At 34.8% G+C, this 23,789-nt stretch overlaps 1 protein-coding gene across 2 annotated transcripts in view; it reads left to right on the top strand.

The window, feature by feature from the left end:
• Positions 1–23,789, top strand: part of DPH6 (diphthamine biosynthesis 6) — a 217,233-nt gene that overhangs the window by 128,271 nt on the left and 65,173 nt on the right. For both annotated transcript variants that reach the window (XM_072865524.1, XM_072865525.1), the window contains exon 13: positions 21,446–21,688. In XM_072865524.1, the coding sequence (XP_072721625.1) occupies positions 21,446–21,688 (243 nt within the window). The remainder of the gene's footprint in view (positions 1–21,445; positions 21,689–23,789) is intronic.

Genomic DNA, 23,789 nt, shown 5'->3' on the forward strand with positions numbered 1-23,789 from the left:
TACTATGAAAACTTACACTCTCTTAGGACTTCGGGCCTTTCACTTAGAGATCTAATTTCTGCTAAAGGCACGCTTGAGATAGACACTTGACAATAATATTGTGTGTATTTCCATGGGTTAATATTATGTATTATTTAGGTGATGGATTCTAAACCTCAGGTATCAGGAGGATCAAGCTGATAGGAACTGATGTTATTTGTGGGGTTGCATTTTAGCACATCAGAGTGTTTGGGGTTGTATGAGCAGTGCAATGGTATTTCACAGAGATCATGCTGTTGGATCCATTAATTGTTCAAGAGGCACTTGGATATGGCAAGGCTTGGGGCTTTATGTTTACTTCTACTGTGTACTACTTACCACAAAAAGGCTACAGGACTTTTTGTTTACTTCTACTGTGATCCTATAAAAAGTTTTAAAACCAGTGTGTTATGTCCTTTTTTCAAACTGGGTGACTGCTCTCACTATGCATAACAATTTTGACTTAACTGTGATATTTCAGAAGACTGCACTGCAGTACTCTGTCAGCTGTGAAGCAAATGACTCAGCTGTCCTGGAGACTAAACTCTGATGTCCCCCCAGAATAACTTTAAGCTTTACTGACAGAGTGAATTCCAGGAGCTGTGGGTGATGTTGTGTACATTTGTAAATAAACATTTTATTTAAGTCTCCAGAGCTATTAGTCACATACCCTTCAGGAACAACTTCCTGACTATTAAATCCTTACTATGAATTAAAATACTTTTTAATATACTTGGGTAAATTACATTTTAAAAAATATTTTTGAGGATGAAAGCAACATGCATGAAAACAGTAATCTGATTAGGAGTGTCACCTGCCATGTTTCAAAACACATGGTTTTACTATTACTGGGGTCATGTTATACATCTATATGCATTGCTTTATTGATAATTCAAACAGGCTGGACTAAAAGATCTAAAGCATAACTGGTCAAGGTGGGACATGAAAGGTAGAAAGATCTTGTGATGCTCACTGAAAAAGCATCTGAATATCTGTTTCACATACAAGACTTCCTTTGTAAACCTGGGCAAATTGTTTAGTTGTCCTAGGTCTCAGTTCTTTATCTGCAAATTAGTATTATATTGCTCTCATTGTTCATTTTTCTTTCTGTGGAGTCTCAGAACTCTGGAATAGTGCCCCTTTGTATGCGCAGAGAAAGATTAATACTGTAATTCACTATCTTGTTACTTGTGTAACTTCAGTGCTAGAGAAAATTATGCTCCTGTCTTTTCTGTGAGAGATACTGAATAGGTTCCTGTCTGGGGAGAACAGGGTCGTCTTTCCTCATCTTTTTCTTCATCTCCAGAGACCTGCCAATTCCATACTGTTTCAAATTAGTGAACAAGATATATTGGGGAGGCCAGTGGAAACCAGCAGTACTCCCTGCTCTTCCTGGTTTCGACTCTCAGGTGAATGAAATGAGGCACGGTCCTTGCTTTCTCAGGAGAATGATGATAGTGCTATGTGAATGGGTCAAGGAAGGTGGAACTACCAGAACATGAGAGATTCCTGTTTGGGAGACCATTCAAAGCTGGGTACTATGTAGTGGATGAGAGAATAAAATATAGATTTAGCTGTATAGCAGTTTTAAAAAGCCAAGAAACCACCCCTGTAATCTGTAAACATCTGCTTGCTAAATGGAACAGGGCTCCCGCATAGAATGTAGAGGTGATTATGTAAAGAATGAATTCTAATGGATATAAGAGGTTATAATCAAAGTTGTGCAGCCTGACTTACTTGTGGGAATACCTTGCTTTTGAGTTTTAAGTGACAAAATTAATACAGAATTTTAACTCACAGATTTATATCTGATTCCTCTAAAGGTGTCTTCCTGTATCTGAGCGTAGAGGGAACTTCCAAACTGCAGCGTTATGAAATTGTTTTGCTGATGTGTAGTATATATCTCCCCTAGACAAAAATCAGTAGCTGTTTCTACCACATTTCATCACGAATGACTTTTCCTACACTGCTCACAGAGGTGCTCCTTTAAGCTGTCACTGCATTGCAGTAAGCCCCACCAATGTCATTTGAATATTCAATTTTCACATAATTTCTAGATCTGTATTTTCTTCCTCCTTTCCCTTTTTTACTATTATTTTAGTGATGTTTATTACTTAATTTAGTGATGTTTATTACTTAATCATGATATCTTGACCTATCAGGCCGGATCACCCTCTCATACTTTTATTCTGTGCAGGTCGCTGAAGCACTTGAAAGTCTTCCTGTTGTCTCTATATTCTTCATTTTTTGAATGAAATTACTTTAATCTATAACTAGAATATACATAATATGTAAAGATAGTGTTGATAGTACGCTTATGTTTATTTTTCTTTCTGTATGTATATATGTATGTATACATACAGAAACAGACGTATTGCAGAGAGACAGACTTGTTTCTTAAATGTCTCAAGGTGGACTGGATTGTTTGTCTGAATTTACAGAATCAAAATTCTCAGTGGTCATTGAGAGCCTCAATAGAGGTGTCTGTAAGACTTCAAAGAGCTTCTGTTCAGCATATGATGAAGAAGGCTTTAGAACTCTAAGGCTAAAATTCTGGAACATATGGAGTTGAATGAGTAACCTAGGCATCTTATTGCTGGAGTACTTCTGATATATAGGAAACAGTAGTTTTCACATTAGTGACTACTACTGTTGGTCTGATAAGGTAGGTTTTTGCATTTAAAATACAGCATGAATTGTTAAGACATTATAAAGAAACTAAATGGTTCAACACTAAAAAAAATTCTGAGCAATGTGGAATGTTTCTGGAAACTAAATGATTACGTAGCACGTCCATATACTATGTAGGCCTCTTGAGTTATGAGATACATGGTATAAGCAGGAAATTGGATTGTTGCACCATGTTTTTTGCCATATACTTATCTTCGACTGAAATAGTAGAACAGTTGTTTCCTGGTGATTTTTATTTTGGAGGTTTGTTGTTGTTGTTGTTGCATCATTGGTATTGTATTCCTGACACGGAAGTAGTAAACTTTTAAACAACTATATACTTTACCTTTTTTTAAAAAAAAAGCATACAGTTATATTACATAGTTTTGCTTTATAACAGCTAGAGTCTGAGTTTGTTGAATTAGGCATTGTAAATTACATGGCATACTTGGTTTTGTGAAAGAAAGCAGACTATTGAGATCATCTAATGTATGCATTTTATATGTTTACAGGTAATTATCAACTTTAGGTTCATCCATATTTTACCAGTTAGGACAGACAAACCCAATGCCTCTATGACAGAAAGAAACCCTCTTAGTTTGTAGGGAAGAAAGAAGCTCTCTTCACTGTTTTAGCAATCGAAGGTTGATCCGAGCTATCGAAGGCTGATCAGAGCTGATACAGCAGATCAATGCCACTTTGAAATCTGTAACATGCTAGACTTCTACAACAGTCTAATTTCATGGCAGTAAAAGTCATGAATATATCGAAGGAAGTAATTGCAGTGACATTCCTGCTTTGGAAAATTGGGCATTAAAAGCCCTAAATTGTTAATAAGATTTTTCTCTCATTAAGGGGCAACCTGAGAACTGCCCCTATCAAGGTCAAATACCCAATAAACAAGATTGGCAATGTTGAGACTAATCCACCAGCAGAAGAGGCTTCTGTTTACTTCTCTGCATACGTGCCATTTTCCTGCCTCTGTGGAAAGCGGGTAATTATAATAATGACAATTGAACAGGATGGGATTCCTGTGAAGACTGGGATGAGTGTTGTAAATAATATATTAGCACTAACTGCAACTGTATTACTGAAAAATATTCGATTTACTTTTTGTCATGTTGGGGTCATGCAGCTAATGTGGCTTACAAATGTTGCAACTGTTCTGTGACAAATGCTCAGATGAGACACACTTGTTTTTATTTCCTGCTGGTTTAACTTTGTTATAATTTTCTTGGTAGATAAGTGAATTTTAGTCATGCTAAATTGGACTTTGACAAATGTTATCAAATGTATATAATTTCTGGAGTTATTAGATTGATCTCAGCCCTTGGACAAAGAGCACATAAAGTTAAAAAGTGAGATTTATAAGAAGATATGTTTATTTGGGACTGAGTCATCTGGAGACAGTAGCAGCAGTCTTCTGCTAGTGGGATGGAAAGGCTTTGAATATTCCTTAAATGGATAGATTAGTAAACATTCGCCAAACATTTTCTTTCTGGGCCTTTCCCTCATGTGAACGAATCTGTCAGATCTTATTCTGTGTTTGAGGAAGTGCCTGAAGAATCTCAGTTAAGTCTGTCTGTGGCTCACATTGTGTGAAGTTCCAGCTTTCTTCTTTGTAACAGTAACAAATCTGCAAGGTTACTTTTTTCCTAAATTCTGAAGAGGTAGCAATACATTTGAATTCTATAAATGAAATGTAGACATTAGGTAAAGACTGGATGATGGTGGGTTTTCTGTGGTTACAAAAAACGTTCATTCAACTTCATCATTTAAATGCCTGAAAAAATAAGAAAAAAAATCCTGGGCTGAAATATATTGTTTGCTTGTTTTCCATAATTGTTGAGCAAATTTCAGAAAAATTTAAAAAATCACTCTACCTATGCAGTGAGTTGCAGAGTCTTCAGCAGGAAAAGTGTTAAGATTCACATCATGTAAATAAGACATGGCTTCAGGTAGAAACTTCAAAGTTGCCTTTTTGTAACTCCTCTCACGAAAAATCCCTTTACATACTAAGAAGATTAAGTGTAGCAATTGGAAAGCAATATCAAGAAAGCACTAGCTTTCTTGAAAAACAAAAATTCTTCTAACATCAAAGTTAAGGAATAAAGCATTGCAAAAGTCTGTTAATGGTGATTGTTTTAATGTGTTTGTCATAAATCTGAACATCCTGCAAATAAGTTCAGGTTTATCTTCTTAAATATAGATGTACATTTATAACGCAGATGCGTGTATATTTCGCTTATAATCAAATATACATAAAGTTTCCATATGGATCCTGATTTTTGGTATTTCCCAATCAGTGCTTAAGTTTTCATCTCTGATATGTTAATATAATGTATATGTGAGTATTCATTTATATATCTCCTTGTATGGTAATACTAAAACTAAGGTTGAAATAATCAATAAATTAGCTTCCTTGTTATGCTACTCCTATAGTTTCTCAATAATTAGACTAATGTTAGAACTATATGTTTAATATAAGGCATATTCTAGAATTATGGAATTGCTTCTTTTTCCTCTTGCATTCTCCTTGGCACCTGTATGCAAGAAGTAAGTATAAGCCAATGATAATGTTGTTGTACTTTCCCCCACAAAATAAGCACTGATATTGCACAGATGCTCAAGAATATGGAAAACCTTACTCCTTTACTATTTTCTTCTTTTCAATCCAGCTGGGTGAACCCCTTAATTTAAATTTTTATTTACCGTATTTTTAAGAACCATAATAGTGATTCAGACTAAAGCAGATCTCAGAATGATATTTCTTCTGTAGGAATGGAAACAAGACTGTAATGCAAGCTAGAATATTTTTGTTAGGCATCTAATCCACTAAATATTTTCTCAATAAGTTACAATAATTTTTTTATTTGTTCATCTCAATTTTTCCTTATAAAAATAGCAAGTACAGACAGGTTTGTGTTAAGCTGCTCATTGTTCAATTATGAACTTGCAATGGGATTGGTTGCTTGAACCCTTCTACCTCTGCAGTACAGTATAATACAAGTCCTGATCTTGCCATTAATCACTGAGCAAATGACAGTAATGCATTCAGCAAAAACACTGGTTACACGTTTCTTGTAGTCACCAACCTCATCCAAAACAAACAGTATATGTGCAGCTCTGTACTGTTTGGAAGTGTTTGACTTAATCCTTGTTGTTTCATAAAATGTCCGTAATGTTTTGTGAGCTTTCTAAAGACAGCGAAGTTTGAGAAGCCTGTCTTCCAGTCAAAAGATAATGATCATGAGTTCAGTAATAATCAAGATTTGTGTCCAAATTAGTTTGCTAGTCTGATGCTGATCTCCAGGAAAGCACCATTTCCCACATGGATGGGACTTCATCTGAGTGTTAGAAAGTTTCCTTCTTCCAAAGGGCAGGAGTTTTTATCCCCACCTACAAAAACTATGCTGGCCACAGACTATTAAGAGTCAGGAAGATTTCAGCTAAGTTCTGAAAATGTCAGTGAAAATGTGTATTTGAGTAAATTGGAAAGTGACTATTTCAAATGTAAATTTTGAAGCAGTGCAGACAAACTGCAGTTTCTTAAAATTAATCGTGTCTTTTTGAAACATGAACATACATCATTTCTGTTACAGTAATATGTATATTTCATATATTTCAGCTGTATATATGTAGATATTTGTATGTATATATTCAGTATATGATCAAAATTTATAAATCTTGGCGCATGAATTACTGAATTCACTGTAGTTGTGTGTTGCCATTAGCATCAGTTATAAATGACCAGCTCCTACTAAGATGGCTGGTTTTACAGATACTACATCCTTTGAGTAATGAGCTGTTCTTTACCTTGACACTTTTCATGTGTTAAATGCTTTTAATCACATACTGCTTCTATTACATTGATTACCTGAAAGAATGTTGAAGCTTTAATGATCCCTGTTTTGTCAGTGTAAAAACTTAGCAGTACCCATCATATGATGTTATTCAGTATGACAGTTACTCAGCTTATACTTCAGGGAAGATATCAAAGCTAATATCTAGTTTGTAGTATAAGTAATCTTTCATGATTATCAGGTAGGATGATTTGGGACTGCCATCACCAAGTGGCTCCACTATATTCAGTTTTTCTGAAGGTTTTATATTTCCGTTTGTTAGTCTTTCTACTCTTAAATTGCAGTTGCTAGAACAATAAATGTGAATATTTTTTGCTTCTCAGTCTTACATCCGTACTACAAATAATAAAGTCTAAAGTATAGCAGCTCACAGAAATTGTCCTCTGATATGCTTTATCTGAGAGGAAATGCAGGAGAAGATTGTCATGACTGCAGATTTATTGGACATTTATGTGATATCTGTATGGTTATGCTACTGTATAGTGCTAGGCTCTTCTTGCAATAACTTTAAAGCCAGGGAAGTGACTGCTGGATTGACAAGATGAAAGTAGTAATAATAAAAGAGGGGGAAAGAAGACAATGTGCATTTACAGTTGAGACGTTTAAAACTTGCTTATACTTCCTCCAGGTCATACAGATATAGAGGGAATGTGACTGACCTGACAAGTTGAGAATTTTTGATCAATTACTACTTAGCCTTCAGTGGAACACTTCCAGACCCTTCATGACTTAATCCTCATTTGCGACATTTCTGCTTAGCTTCATTTCTCCAATTCTCAGAGTGATCGAGATATTATTATTTCTATATAAGCAGCGATAAATATGCCTATAGCACGTCATGAACAAATAAAAACAGATTTCTTCTTTTATCTCTACCCTATATGTTAAACTGTATGAATAGATACTAATACATGGGGTCATTAATGACAACATTTGAAGGCTTCTCTGTTAGTTTAGCTAGAACTGTATTTTTCAGTAAGCAGAAGTGCAAGATAGTAAATGTTGCAAGGGGAGATCCTAAATGGGAAAAGTGAAGAATGTTGACCTGTGTCTTTTCTTGGGAATTCTTTCTGTCATTTTCCTGCTATTATCAGCCCTTGGTCATTTCCTCTGGATTGATAAATATGGGCAGAAATACGGAAGAGCCACGAGCACTTCTGCTCTCAACTCCTATGATTTGTGACTTTGCTCAGAGTATGTCTGACTAACCATTTGGCTAAAATGGCAGCACTATCACAGCCATTTCAGCTGCTATCACTGTCAATCCCAATGAAACTGAATGGGTGTAATTATGAGATATTTTTAGGAAACATACTTTATACAGACAGGACCTCTGAGGGCAATAAATTCTAGGACATAGGGAAGGATGTGCAAGAACAATACTTTCCACTTTAAATTACACGTTTCAATGTCTAATTAGAAAGTTTCAGTGGTTTCAGTGCTGACATCTGCTTTGTGTCATAGCAGGGAAATAGTACAGATTTTCATTCACTTTTTTTTACAGATTTACTCTGTATTTTAATGGTATTTACATTTCACAGAAGTAAAGCAAGAAAAATTTTACATCACCTTGCATGCCTCATATATTGCGGACCAGTTATGCATCTAGAGTAGAGTTATAAACTATGGTTGCAAACTAGGTTGCAAACAAATTTTGCCTAAGGCATGAACCATAAATTAAAGTAATAATCATCTCTGTAAGAGACAATGTTTCTGCACTGCTCTTTTAAAATAAAAAAGAAAGTAGGTCAGAGAAATTTAGGATATTTTAGAGTATGTACAGTATTGTATTGTTTGCCAGCACCTAATTTACAATTACAGAGCTACATGAATATTGAAATGATTCCGCTTCCCATTATAAATGTATGTGGCAGTTTGGTTGTTGATCAGTTTATGAAGTTAATGCAAATGAAACTGTCTTCCTGTCAGCATTTGAAATATATAATGCAGTCATGTTGTATATTCAGGGACAGGCCATTGACAGTCAATTAACAAGTTTGATTGGTATGTCAACTCATTCTTTTGAATTGTTAATAGTATGTTAATAGCATTCATTTCTTTGTGCAGTCCCATTTGCAGCTTCACAGTTACAGCTATTTTTTATGATTCTGAGTAACCTAAAATAGTGCCTTAATAATAGATTATTAAACACCTGTCTGGTGTAGCTTAGGGAGGTTTTTCTAGACTGGGAGTTTGCAGTGGATCCCTTTGATATTCAAATCAACAAATGATAGCCTTTTTATTCAAAACGTAAGTTCTTTTGATGGTTAGCTTGTTAAGAAATATTCAGCTCCAGTCTGACCTGATCTGGTTTCCCATGGAAAAGATCTGATGCTGTTTGAAGGTTCATAAATGGAATGCCAATGACAATTTGTTGTTGACGTTTTGCTGCCTCAGCCTTCAGATGCTGCTGGTTGATGTGCCGCTTTAGCTTCACCAAATAATGCTTGCAGGTAAATGATCTTCTGATTGATCAGATAGTTTCAAAGCAAAGAGTTCTCTTCTGTGGTCTGTAGTCATGGTTTTTAGGCTTGGAGGGGTACATTAAAAGATGCATCAAAGTTGACAGATGAATCTCGAGGCAAGGAATGATGGGAGACAGCAGAATTATGGGAATATTTTTTAGAGAATAACATATTAGTGAGAGTTTTGAAGACCTTCAAAGGTCTATCAAGCCAGCTCCCTATAGCAGATTTATTCCTCCTTTAAAAAACATTTAAAATTGGGTAGATTGGTTAACTCTCAATTTCCTGTGTTGGGAAAGTGTTGAGCTGATTTATTGTTCTCTGATGGTGCTTTAAAGGGCTTATTTTATTTGAATTTCACCATTATCTTGTTCTGCATCCAGGGCCTAGTCCTGCAAGGTGCAATTTCTGCTTCTACTAAATTTTGCACAAAATCAAAGCATTATATCACCGTCCAAGGTCAGGGTGTACAATGAATAACGTTCCTTAACATAAACGTCCGTGACACCATGAGTTAGCATTACAAACAACAAATAAAAATATCAGTTGGAATTACTCTGTTTCTCCACCTTTCTTCATATTACATGCATTATTCTTTCATACCCTTCTTCATTCCCCATTAGTGTCCTTCCTGATTCTAACACAGCTATTATTCTGAAGAATCAGACTAGCTATTAGAAGTTCAAAACATACATCACAGAAATAGTTCATTTCTCTTCAGTTTGAGCATTTAATTATTCACTATCAGCATGTGTTATTTTTCTGCAAAAACATGTAATTGTTTTCTGTTGAAGAGCTATAAGATTTAACTCCTTCAGGCCTGAGTGGCAGAAACCCTGAGGTTCAGAGTTAAATGCTGTGAACTGTTATATTGCCAAATGTGAACTCTGGAATCACATGTTGAAAGATGCTGTCTGTTAACTATACTTCACTGGACTTCGTAACAAGTAATTCTTGCTGGTTGAATTTAGGCCAAATTTATTTAACAACAAAAAGCAATCTTTTCACAAAACCCTAAAAAATTACTTAAAACTGATAGATGGACAGTCGAGTCATGCAACTTTAATCTTATATGTCATGTAAACAGACTGTAAAATTTATATGAGACAGTTTCCATCACTGGAAATTTCGGCATTTTTGTGAACTTTTCAAATACTGTGCACTGTTTAGCTGATAAATAGAAGCTCTTTCTGTTGGGCTGAAAGAGCAAAATATTAGAGATTCATATTGTCGTACAGGGTCATATTTTCAGTGAAGCACCTGTAATTTTTCTAAGCTCAAAAAGCAAAATTATATATTTAAACTGTTCTCAGCATAATTGTAGACTTTGATACAGCCTCTGTTTTTGAAGAGGTACTCTGTTGGTTATTTATAAAATTCAAATAAAAAGTTCAAAGATTTTCTGATAGTAATGTCATTGATATTGTTTCTTAATTCATCATTTCTGTGCTTAGGTAAGTTTTAACTATTATACTTCAAAGAGAACTTCTTGATCACATCTCACATTCATGTTAGGCTTCTGTAAGTATTTTTATTTTATTTTCAAAAATGTAATTAAATCTGCCTTCCCCACATGATTTCCATTTATCATCTCACTTCTTTTGAAGTAGTCTAAATATTTCACAAAAATTGTGTTCGTACAGGATCATCTTGGTCTAAATGTTCTTCAGTGTAAGGCTTATTCTATGTTAAGTATCTTTCATATTGCTAAATGCTTAGTATTTCAAAAAGATAGAAGGTTACAATGACCATCTCATAGCAGTTTGGAATACTTGGAATTTCAGTAGGTCATTTCTTTTTGGATAATGTTGGATTATCAAGGTAGAAATCATAATCGGGAATGCATCAATGTTGATTTAACGTTCATTGTAAAGCTTTTTCAGATCCTTACTAATACTTGTGATCATAGAGAAGGATCTTTCCATCCTATATTAACTTGTAGCATACTGATTAAAACACTCATCAAGAAACAGAACAGAGTCTTGGTCCAAGAACAGGAGTTTATTTAAACAAATTACAACAGTTCCGGTAGACAACACTGAGATACGTGCTTCCTGGACTGCCCATTGCCTCAACAGCACTGCCATCACTGGGCAAAAGAAAAATACCAAAGAAGGGATTTGAACCTGGATCTCGGCAATATCGCAGCTGATTAACCTACTTGCTGGATTATTCCTTACTGCATTCTGACCCTCTCTTCCTCTTATTTACCCCCTTTTAGTTTCAATGCTTTGCTTTGTACCCATTTTTATATTAGAGAGCTTGACTCTGCAATTAGTTTTTACTAGCCAAAATAACTACTTTTATTAATAATGCAAACAAAAAGGGCTAAGGACATGGTAAGTTTGCAAGCACTGGTCCTTGACCTCACTTTGTGATGTAAGGTGGTTAGAAACACGATTGCAGTTTGGTTGGCAAAACACAAGATACATATTTTATTAGTAATCTATCAGTTACTAATATACTGCCAATATACTGCAATTTCTAGTTCCCAACTTTTATCCTTTTAAACCATCTATAAAATTCCATGAAAATAAGTATTATAAGAGAACAATAAGGTGAATGTACAAAAAAATAAAAAAAAAAAACCCAGAAAAAATTAGGAAAATGTATAAAGCAAGATTCTAACTCCATACCCAAATGAATATGTATTACAGCACAGAATATAATTATCATACAGTTACAGTCCAATTATAACACAGAATTTAAATACAATTTGTTACAGAAACTTAATTTTTAAATGGTACAAGTTACCACTTAGTCAATAGGTAACTTCTTGTTGTGAAGTGCTGCCGATCTAAGAGAAAATCTGCCCTCTGATTGGAACATAGTAAAATCTGCCTGGTTGTACCTTTACGAATTTAGTGATATTTTATATAGGGCTCTTGTCCACACTGCAATTCTGATAAAAGGTTAGTGTTTAAGGGTACAACAAATAAAAGTTGTGAAAATGTGTTTGGATGAGCATATTTAGTTTATTTCTGAGATTGTTGCTGTCTTTCTCTAATTTCCATTAATTTTATTTTGTTCCAGCTGTTAGGAATCTTTAGATTTTTAGGACAGGCAATTGCATGCATGTAACAAGGGCATTACTCTCCTAATGCATTTTTTTTCTTGAATTGCACTTCATGAACATTGTATTTCAGATTACGTGAGAATGTATAATACGTTGTCACTGTCAAATTACAAATTCTTTAAATTTATAGGTCAGGTCATGTTTTACTGCTCAGAACACAGAATTTTAACTATGGACTCTTCCTCTGCTGCTGGATTTCACAGGATTTTGCAGCTGATACCATGGGGTTCCTAATACCCAAACTCATCTCTTTTGTCAAGTTTGGTTTAAATGATGAAGCAGAAAAGATAATATGACATTAGTTTGGCCAAGAATATTAAATATGTTGGTGGATCTTTGTTACAAATTTCAGTTTCTATAAGCATAGTCAGAATTTGACTTACATTTTTGCACAGGAAGTTGGGTCCCTAAGAAGGGTATTCTGTTATGTAAGAAAGTATTATCACTGCAGTATGAATAAATAGGTACAAGATTGTGATAAATACTATATATTGTATATGTTATATTCTATATGTGTTACTATTATGTATACTGTACATGTATGTCTAGTTGCACAAATAAGTCTCCTTTCATTTCCACTGGGAGGTGGTGGCTATGTCTATTATAAACTGGACTTCTGCACTAAATAATCTTTGACATACATTAAAGTGTTTTAATGTTGATTTTTATTTAGGTAGTCATAGATATAAGTAAAATCCATGTGAGACTGAGTATACATAGACGATAGGTAAAGTACGAAACCACACCATATGGCTAGAATGAGAACTATCACTTTTAGCTTAGTAATACTGTTATTACAGTTAACTGTTTTCAAACAGATTATTGGTTTTATGGAACTGCTTCTTTCCTGTCTCCCAGTTATCGCAAATCAGTATCTTAAAGTAGCCAGTGACATTCATGAAAAGCATATTTTGAGTAAGAATATTAAGCCAAGTGATGGCTGAGAGCGAAATCTTTTCTGTAAGAATAGAATGTCACGGTGTTAATGCGTTTCATACACTGTGAATTACTGTCGTGTGATGAACAGCTTTCACCTTTCAATACAGAGTATTTTCTCTGCCTAGCTGTCCCTCTTCTGTTTATAATCACACTAACCTATTCGACAGTTGTCATGAGTAAGGATTGTAAAGACAGGTAGGAATGGAAAAAAACCAACTCACTCTTCATAGGCTTTTATGACTGCAATTTTGATTGTCTTTGGATGCTCCATTCCAGAACAGTGGTACAGCCTTAAGCAGTAGCACCCTTATTGTTAGTAGAAACTTCAGCTTAGAAATTTCTACTGCAGTGAAGTTTCACTGCAGTGATAATTTAATTCATGATTTAGTTAGTATAAGTGGACGTTCTCAGTAGAAACTTCACTTAAGGGGGGAAGGATATTATGAGATCCCTTTCTAAGTAGATTGTATGTTTAAGGATAAAAGTAGAGACAAGGCTTGTAATATAAACACATATAGGTATATAAGGATATCACATCACTTTATCTTTTTTCTTTATCTTCCTTTAGATATTGTGTGTGTGGATACAATTACCTTATAACCTCTCTCTCTTATTGTATATGCTCTCCAGTCCCCTAGAACTTTACGAGTAGATAGAGAAAAATGTAGAAAACAAGGAGGGAGGAATGTCATGTGAACATGCTAGCTATATCTTTGTTTTTTAAATAAAGAAAGAAAGAATGCTGATATATTATAAAGCTATCCTTATCAGAATAAATTTAGGATAATAGTCATAAATAGCAAAATCACAAATGAACTGTGTGGGAACCCCAAATGAATGCTTATGTACCCTCATGTAAGGTTTAGACATTTTCCATTTAACAGAGGGGAAAAAAAGTATTTTTTGAATTTTTATATCTTCACCCTGGCAGATAAAAATGCTTTTCATACTTTGAATGCAGCTATGCTAGCCTGTAAACTGAAAATCAGTGTTAATGATGAAATGTAAAAACTTCTGGAAAAAAGTACTTCATCAGCTCTGAATAATCATCTGAAACTTTGATATCACCTGATCTTTTATAGCATTCATTTTGAAATATGGAAATCATACCTTTCCTAAAGGGTATGATACCAGTTTCTGACGTTTTAGAAAATGTCACTCTTTCATTAGCCAAGGGTAGGTGTTACTTATCCTGGAACAAGTATTTGGTAGATCTGATGAAGTAGACCTGTTTCATGAGAACAGAGACTGTAGCTTCTTTTGTCCTATACTGAACTTGCTTCTAGTAAAGAGCAGTTACGATTTAATATAAACTGTTCAGTGCTTCTGCAGTCAAGTTTTCTCCCTTGTTATGAATGTCTGTATTTCAAAATATTTTTGCCATACGTTCTGGCATGAGTTTTTATTTCTCCTAGGTTAAGTCTCATTTTCTTATTTCCTGCCTTTATTTCAAACCTATCTGTGTCCATTTTTATTATTTCTACTGGTGCACATTCTAATTTAGTATCCTCTGTGGGTTTCATTACCATGCTGTTAATCCCTTCTTCCATTGACTTAATGAAGATGTTAAACAAAGTCAGGCCTAATACCAATCCCTACGGCACCCCACTTCAGTACATCGTCATTTCCAATACTCTCTCCTTACAGACTATCAGCTAGTTAACAGCATTTATAATTAAGAGAGTTAAAAATAAGTTCCAAATATGCTGTATTAGATATTTTAAGAATCCGGATGAATTACACCAATTATCGTCCCTTATCTATGCATATATAATTAATTAAAAACCACAATCAACTGTGGTGGACATAACATGCATTTTCTAAAAATGCAGTATCCATTGCTCAATAGTCCATGTCCACATCGAGTCATTTGCATTGCTTTACACTTTTAGATAATAATCTTTCCCACCTTGTTTTTCTGGACCCTGAATATGCCTTTACTTTTCTTGGTAAATATTGATTTGATTAAGTCTCTCATTCCCCATCCCAACCCCAGTTGTTGTGGAATAGACTAATCTTAGTTCTTTTTTTTAATTTGTTTTGTTTGGCATCTTTATTCAAAGTGATATGAATAAGAAATGAGTAAATGATAATCAGTTTGGAGGTTTTACGCCATCTTTTAGATAAGGTATGTTCATAAAGCTGAGTGTTCTGCAATTTTTCACAGTTGGCAGATTTTGCTAATGTGGTTGTGTGAGAACTTGTGATTTTTTTCAAAAGCTTGAGAGGAAATGGTAGGCTTTGTAAAAGGTGACAGATTAATAGTCATGAAGACTAGAATTCCACTGTCCCAAGGAAGAAATACATCAAAGATTAATACTCTTGTTAGCTTGCTCATTTTCAAGTAGGGAGGCTGCTGTTTTTCTGTTTAGGAAAAAACATCCTTTAGGATGTGAAGAACAGTTTATCCTCTATGGCAATTAAGTCTTTGAACTGTCTACTGTAATTTTCCATAACGGAACAATATGTACCCTGTGTGCCAGTACAGGACATTGGCTGAAATATGCATAGTAAGTGAAAAATATTTTACCTTCATTTTCTTCATTTCCTCTCTGTGTATCGGAGATTCCAAGTGGACCAAAACGAGAGTCCTGGAGAAGACTGCAGACTAGCTGTCATGCCCACGTGGATGTATTAGATGGCAAGCCTTTTTGACCCACTTTGTTGGAGCCTTTCCTAGATGTTTATAACTACAGTTGCTGACTTTAAAAGCTAGGTTTATTTTTGTTTTGTGTCTCATACTCCCTTGGAATGTGAATGACAGCTTTTGGGGTGTTTTTTTTTGCAAAAATTTCAGTTTCTGAATCTTTGTCTTCTGTAAATCAGAAGTGTGTGGTTTTTATTTCCATCAGCTGTAGAGCAGAATAAAATTGATTTGGCATTGATCAAGATTTAAATATAACCAACACATTGCCAAAATATGTACGCAAGTATTACAATTTTTTGTGATAGGACAGAACAGTTTTTAAAAAATGGTTTTCAAGCTGAAACTTTGATCTTACCTTCTCTTAAGCTTTCTGACCTGATCGTCCCTCTGAAGTCTGTGCATATAGCATTTTGTTAAACTTCAAGGTACTACAGACCTTCAGGAATGTATTATATGAGATTGTCTGCTGTAAATCCAGCACAGTCTAAAGGCTCAATTTGAATTATTTGATTTTTAGAGGATTGCAGTGGTGTTTACACCTCTGTTTACACCTATGGGCAGCATAGAGTTTGGATAGGAGGTATTCAGATGTAGTTTTTTGAGTTGATTTAGTATTCATAACAATTAATATTGTGGCTTCTTCAGATGCATTGTCGAGTTAGTAGCCTTTTTAAAGAACTGCCAGTTTTTGTGCTGCTCACTGTATGCATACTGCATGACGTGATACTTCTCTTTGGTATAATTTCCAGTTAGGAAATGCACAAAAGTTTTAGGTGTGTTGATAGTTGTTATGATACTGTGCTCAGTGTCAAATATGACTTTGTGGGATGGTGTATCTTAATTTTGCTAAACCGCAGATATAAAAAAAAATATACAGCCTACTTTAGCATCCATGAAATTACAGTATTTTATTTCAGTTCTTGATTAAAAATGTCCTGTGAATTTTTAACCCACAAATATATAAGTTCAAAGAGAAAAATTTAAATCACACTTGGATAAAATAAACTTTAATAGTGAAGAACAATGCAAAAAGACGGGTGTTTTGTAGTCTTGTAGCTTAGGGGATCAAATACATTTTGAAACAGATGAAGCTCCATCCCAAAATGAGGATCAGCAAACTGGAGTCACAGCATTTGAAAACTGAGTTATGAATCTCTGAAAATTGTGGAAATGTTACAGCTATTTCAATGAGATAGCAATAATATGCTATTGATTAACTATACTTTTTTGACATAACTAGGAAAACATATTATTTTATTTAAAGGGAAGTTCTGGAGTTTTGAGTATGATATGCAAGCATTTTACTAAGTTATACATGGATTCTTATAAGTGTCAAATTTTTTTAGTCAAAGATAATAATAACTTTTTTAAAAAAAATTTTCATTTAGGAATATATCCTTCATCTTTTAGCTACTGATAAATGTACATATTTTCTCAAAAGAAAGCCTGTATCAAACTAAACTATGTGTGATCAACTCATTTGTGGAATTTTTAGACTACCAATTTTAACAGTTCAAGAAAAACATGTGAATTATATTGAAGGTTGTGGTGTATTAAAACCACATTAGTCAGATACAATTTATGTTCATAGTGTGAACTCAAAGCTTTTCAATTACTGTTGTCGAAACAGTACCTTTAAAACTTTATTCACACTAGGCAGTTGAATAAAAGATTTCACATTGCAAAAAGCAATTTTACCGTCATTAGCTAAAATAAGAGGGCCCTAGGAAGAAAGGATTATCATATATTAAATAAAAAGTTCACCACCTTACAGCTTTAATCCCGTTAGAAAAGATGATTTCTATCTAACTTAATCAGCCAGAGGTCTTTATTGCCTGGAGTATTAATTGATTTAGGTCTTCATTAAGGTCAGAGGTACACATGGCTGACCAGAGGCAGCCTATTAGCGCGGTGTCAGTTATGCTTATTTACATTGACTGAACATAATGGTGGGTTATTTCACTGCTAGGTCAGGGGGTCACTGAATCTTTTGTGTACCCTGACCTGTTAAAGGGCAGCAGTCACTCAGACACCAAACTGCATTCATAACAAAGATTTGGCTGATTGCATATTGACTCCATCCTTTCCAAGAAACATGCGTTTGTTCATATGGTGCAGCTATTAACATTGGCCTAAATACCCTTTGGGTGAATGGTTGAAATGTCTCCGTTAGAAGTTCCCTGCAATTTTTGTGTTATGCCAGTTCATCACGAGCAAGTTTTAATGATACCAGCAGGAGAAGTTTCATAAAGTTTCCATAGTTGCTGTTGGTCTTTAATTAAAAAATGCAACTCAGTGCATATCCATAGGTATCCTGTTACTTCTGTTTCTTTCTAAGTAGCAATAATTATAGCTTTCTCTTGCTAATTAGCAGCTTATGCTAGTCTTTATGTCCAATTAAGTCTGTTTTTCTCATTGTTTCTTTTCCTGAATTATATTTTGTGGGAGATATGTTGTGTCCTTTTGGTAACTTACAAGACTGCTAAAAACTTTTTCATGGAATAGACCAGTTCAAAGTGGCACTAAGCGTTCTTCTGACTTTTCCTTTCCATGGCACCATAGACGCTTTCCTTCTGCTTTCCTAAAAAGTGAATGCAGCTTAAAAAAAAGAAGGTGAAATAAAATAATAATTTGCTACTATACTGTCTTCCCTCTGTATTAGCTGTGATCTAGCTCTATATTATACTTAAGTCCTGCAGCACAGCTACACTATGAAAAGTAGTAATTCTCAAATAAAAGCTTAGCATTCCTATCTGTCAGAGTATGGATTGCATACTCTGAGGTTCTGATTGTCCACTGAATTCCACTGAATTGATTATTTACGGTTGTGTTAACTGAGCAAAACAGCTGCTAAACTATTATGTTAGCTTATTAAGACTCACCTTTCATTTAACTTGCAGTGATACAAATGAAAATAAAAAGGGAAGAAATGTGGAATTGCATGAGGCCCCATTTATAAACTGCTTACTGCTGTGGAGCTATATTGGAAATAAATTGGTACAAGTGAGCATCTCAGCAGTACAAGTTTTTTTATTTTTGGTTTGTCAAATCTGTAATGAAATTTTAGCACTGGAAATATGTGTATGGACTGCAGTGAAAATTCAATCATCAGTGTAAGCTGAGACAACTAGTGTATAAAGACACATCCATTACATTGTAGTTTTGTTTCTATGCTGAGTTTACTGGGTATGCGAGTCTTCTAGACTTGATACACTGTGAATCTATAGCCTGAAAGATCTTCTGTTATCCTTGTAGATGCTCCAAGAAGATAAACTGTTGCAAGGTTCTAGCAGGGTTTTGCAGAACACTTTCACAACACAAGGACTGACACCATACATTGTGACATCTCCCGTTGTAAGATTTCAGTACTGTGAACAGGATATTGTGATGTCTTCCCTGTTTTAAATGCTTTTTACTCTGCTAACAATTTTCTGTATAATGCTTCAAACATTCTAAGAGACAGCCTCTTGAAATCTGCTAAAACAGTGTACTGGTTTGCTGCTTTGCCCCTGCTGATTGTTTATTTATGCTTGCTTTTCATGACCAAGTCACTGGGAAAGAGAAGAGGAACATCCCTCCTCCTTCCCTTATCGTAAATTATGTCCCCCTGAAATACAGTTGCTGCAAACCTGTGGCCATGTTTTGACCCTTTTCCCCTCTTCCCCCTTGCATCCACCCTTCCATAACATGGTGGCATGTTAGGAACACTGTTTTTCTATTAATTATGTCTTAAGATACAAACAAGTATGCTAGGAACAGAGGGATTTTTTAAATTGTTTTTTAAAGAACTCTGCAAAATTCCCACTGAATCTGAGCCAAAAGTGGTGCCAATTTTGCTCAAATCCTTCAGAGATTTTTTTTGACCTTGCGTATGACCAGTGGGGCTAATTGTATCAGAACTATCCAGGATACTTTAAGAAAGTGCTATCTTGGTCCGTATTGCAAAACACTGACAGATATTTTATCATTAATTAGTATTCATATTATGTCTCAAACAATCTGTTCAAGAATAGGGGAAGTGAACTGGTTGAACAGCTCTTCTGTCTACCTAATAATTAACATGGGTGATGCACGGAAAACCAGCATCCCAACAGGAAAAAAGGAAGAAATATTGCCAGTGTGACTTTTTCTGTGGAAGTATAAACTACCTGTATTGGAGGTTTTGACTAGTGCATGGATTTCACTTTGCAGAGGTGAAAATGAATGGCTTGCTTTAAAAACAAACCTGTGCCCCTCTGAATCATATCTTCCTGAATTTGTTTCTCATCTTGTCAGTATGCCACTTGGTAGCTGGCTGGACTCCCTTGTTCAATGGCACATATTTTAAAATAGCACTGTAAAAAAAAAGACCATTTGTTCCTATAAACCAAAATATTACTTGCATTTTTTTTTTCCCAAATTCAGGATTATATATAGCATTATCAAAACAATATTTCAGATATTTTAAACAATTTAAATAGTTGATGGGTGTCAGATGATATGTTTCCTCTCTGCCTCCTCCCCCTCTTCAGCTGCTAATCATAGAACTTGTATGCCAAATTGTATAAGATACTCTTCCAATAGTTACATGTGTGAGTCTTTTGTGAGACACAGACAGTTATGAGGACAGATTTGGAGTTGCATATGGGTCTGTCACATGGTTTGATTGCCATGTCTTCTAGGACACAGATTTCTTTTTTAATTATTCTTAATTCTGAGGAATTTTTACAGTTTATACAGTAAGTTCTGCACAATTCTTCGTAAAGATTCCTTGCACAGTCCATTTTCCCTCTCTTTACTCCTAGCAAAATGCTTCTTGTGCTGATTTCAAAGCTGCTTACACCCACCTTACTTCCCACTTCTATACTTAGTTTTCTTTTGATATTGAATAAAATTTACTGCTTCACTGATCAGGAAATGTACAGACTTTCTAGAGAAGTAGAGCATAAGAGGATGAAAAGTTTTTGATATTTACAATAAGATTTTATAATAAATCTTTGAGATGTCTGAATAGTAAGAATAAATGTTTCCTTTGCTGCCTGCTGTTAAAAAAGTAGGTCTTCAGAGTGTTGCCAGGAAGACTTTGGAAAATCAGCCCAAAGTAACTGCATTGCAGCTCAGCTTAAAACATTTATTAACTGTATATCTGGCCACCCATTTAATTCCATTTTCAAAAGGTGAACCCAGCTCTTTGGTCAAGTGACATTCTTCTGCATCTTATTTTCAATCTGCAATTTCCTTTTACCTTCTGGTGGATTATCGTGACTTTTTTCATACACAGTCTTTTAGCTGTTCTGCAGTATTATTTTTATAGTATTTTTAAGTTAGTTTACTAAAGACATTACAAATATATACTTATACTTTCTTATACATACTTACAGAAAACAAAGCTTAATTTAAGACTTAGAAGTTAAAAAAAATAGCACTGAACTAAAGATAGTGTGCATCATCACTCAAAAAAAGAAAGTAAGAACATACTTAACCATGTTGGGGCATCAGTGTGATCCAGCAGCTGTAACCATCAGTAACATCAGATATTATAGTTTTGAGCTGACACATACATCCATGTATTTACCATTAGGTTAAAGTTTATTGCAGTGCTGTGTTTCTACATTGCAGTTAAATCCCTATCAAAAATTATCTTTAGAGTGGCATGTTTGCTCCATTTGTGACAAATGACGGCAAAGAACAGTACTGTTGAAAGAAACTACCTGGAAAAGAGAAAAGTGCTTCCCTTGCCTTCTATACACTCCCAGAATCTCATTTACTTATTTTTATTCTCTTCTAGGTTGGAGATGTTCTCTACTGTGCTGGACAGATTGCTCTAGTACCTTGTACGATGCAACTTGTTAGTGGTGGCATATGGACTGAGGCCATAGTTTCCCTCCGTCACGTTGAGCGAGTTCTTCAAGCTACGAGCCAGAAGACTGCACTCCACCACGTCATCACAGCCAGCTGCTATGTAACTGACAGCAAGCACATTCCTATTGCTCGCTCTATATGGCAGAAGAAATTAAGAGAATGTAAAAAGGTAGCTGTGATACCAATTTTCTTCTTTCTGGGATGTCTGTTTTTTTCCCCCTAAGTCTTGTATTAATATCAGATTTTTCTCAGTACATTTCAGAGGGGTTCAAGGAAAGCTTAGATAATAAGGTTTGATTGAGCTGTTATGTTCTGGCTCATAAGTGGTTGTGCACAACTGAGAAAGAAAATTGCTTAATAGAAAGTTATATTCATCACTAACTTTGTCTTAATTCCCCAAAGCAATATGTTAAAGAACTCTTTAAGAGCAGTCAATTCCTCCAACAAAAATGTGAACAATACCTTATTTGAATTACCCCTGCCCATATATTTTTACATAATAGGAACTGGGCATTTTATTTCAACTTTTTGTGAGTTGTTCTGTTGAGGTTTTTTCCCCACTCTTTCTTAAAAGCAATATTGTCATGACAACTGAGGTTAGCAGTTTACTGCTCATTATTACTTATTATTCAACTGAACTTCTAAGACCAGATTGGGGCGTGCCTGTCTATTGGTTGACTCTAGATTATCTCTAATGGCATAATAATTTGCACAGTGATTTATAATGATACAGTAATAATTTCTATTATGTATGTACCATTTTTCTTAAATAGCCACGGAACACCCTACAAGCATTAAAAAGGTAATGGCCACAAATCTTGTAAATAAAGCATAACTTCTCCACAAATGAGTAAAAAAGAGTAGTAACTACATAATTGTTATATAATTTAATATAACTTAATTATTATGGTTTCTCAGGGAAATACATGGCTTGGAAGCATAGCATATGTTAATATTGCCATAGAAGAAGGAAAAATGCACCCGAATGTTTCCTTCTATTTGCCTTCACTTTAAGTCTCTGCACTAGGCACTTGACTTTCTGAGTAAACATGTAGGCTTTACTTAGAAGCTTACACATTCAACCTTGATTTATTAATAAGGGACTCTCTTAAATAGTGTTTACTATGCCTCCAAGACCAAGTGTACTGAATCTGAATTCAATTCAGATTTTTTAATTCAATTCAGTTTTTTGCTATGTGATTGCTTAGTAACATGTACCATGACCATGAAGCCTGTGTGCTTTCATATTTGTAATATATATGATTTGAGGGCAGATTGGTGGTGTTTGCCAGTTCTTTGAAACTTTTCCTTTTTCCAGATGGAATCTTTTAGGTCTTCCATAGTTGTTATAGATACCAGCCACTCTTTATTGAGTCTTTTATTTATTCCACTTACTGCGATGACTAGGTGGTACTTTCTTAGCTACGTGAAAAATACTGATGAGATTGCTTGCTTTTGGACTATTACTAGTATCTGGCCCATGTCACTTTTTGATTGTTCAAGCCATAGCTTAAAAAATGGATTGCCGCCTACACATACTTCTATGAAGAGTTAGCTTTTAACAGTTTTCAGGAATGTTTAAGAAAAAACATCCTAGAGGAGCATCAAGCAATCCTAGAAGACGTTCATCAGTCTTACGCTGTGCTTATCAGATCATATACATTAATGTCAGTATCAGAAAGAGCAAAAAAAATTAGCAGGTGAAGTAATATGTGCCACAACACGATCTAAAAATGCTTTGGAAAAAATTAAAATATCAGTGGGAATGAGATGTTATTAGCAGCCAGATGTTACAATTTCCCTATCATTTTGTCAATAGGAGGTTCAGACAGAGGAATTGAATTTTTCCTCAGGCTATGCATACTTTTTTGATTACTAAGGGCTTGTGTACACAGCAAAGCAGAGAAAAAGATGTATCAAACACTTCTGTTACAAGGAACCAGAGGGAGGAATTGTCCTGCCCTGAAAATACAATTGTCCTGTTAGTGGAAATAGAGATTTTGTATTGCAGGAGAAGCACTAGCTGGAGTGGTATTAGGAGAATTGTTCCTTTACTTTCAGAACAAGGAAAACAGTAAAGTTTGACATTTGGGAGAACTTTGTAAAATGACTGATAAATTGTATGACAGTTGTACTTCTCTCTCGCTTATTCCATAGAATCGGTGAAAACAGGAAATGTAGGTTTTACACCTCTTAATATTTTCTTTGGAGCAGTCTGTGGAGTGCTGTAAGATACTGTCTTTCTGTGTGGGAGCCAGAACACAGTAGCT

Source organism: Ciconia boyciana, chromosome 6 (assembly GCF_034638445.1).
Source record: "Ciconia boyciana chromosome 6, ASM3463844v1, whole genome shotgun sequence".
In the NCBI taxonomy this organism is placed as follows: Eukaryota; Metazoa; Chordata; class Aves; order Ciconiiformes; family Ciconiidae; genus Ciconia; species Ciconia boyciana.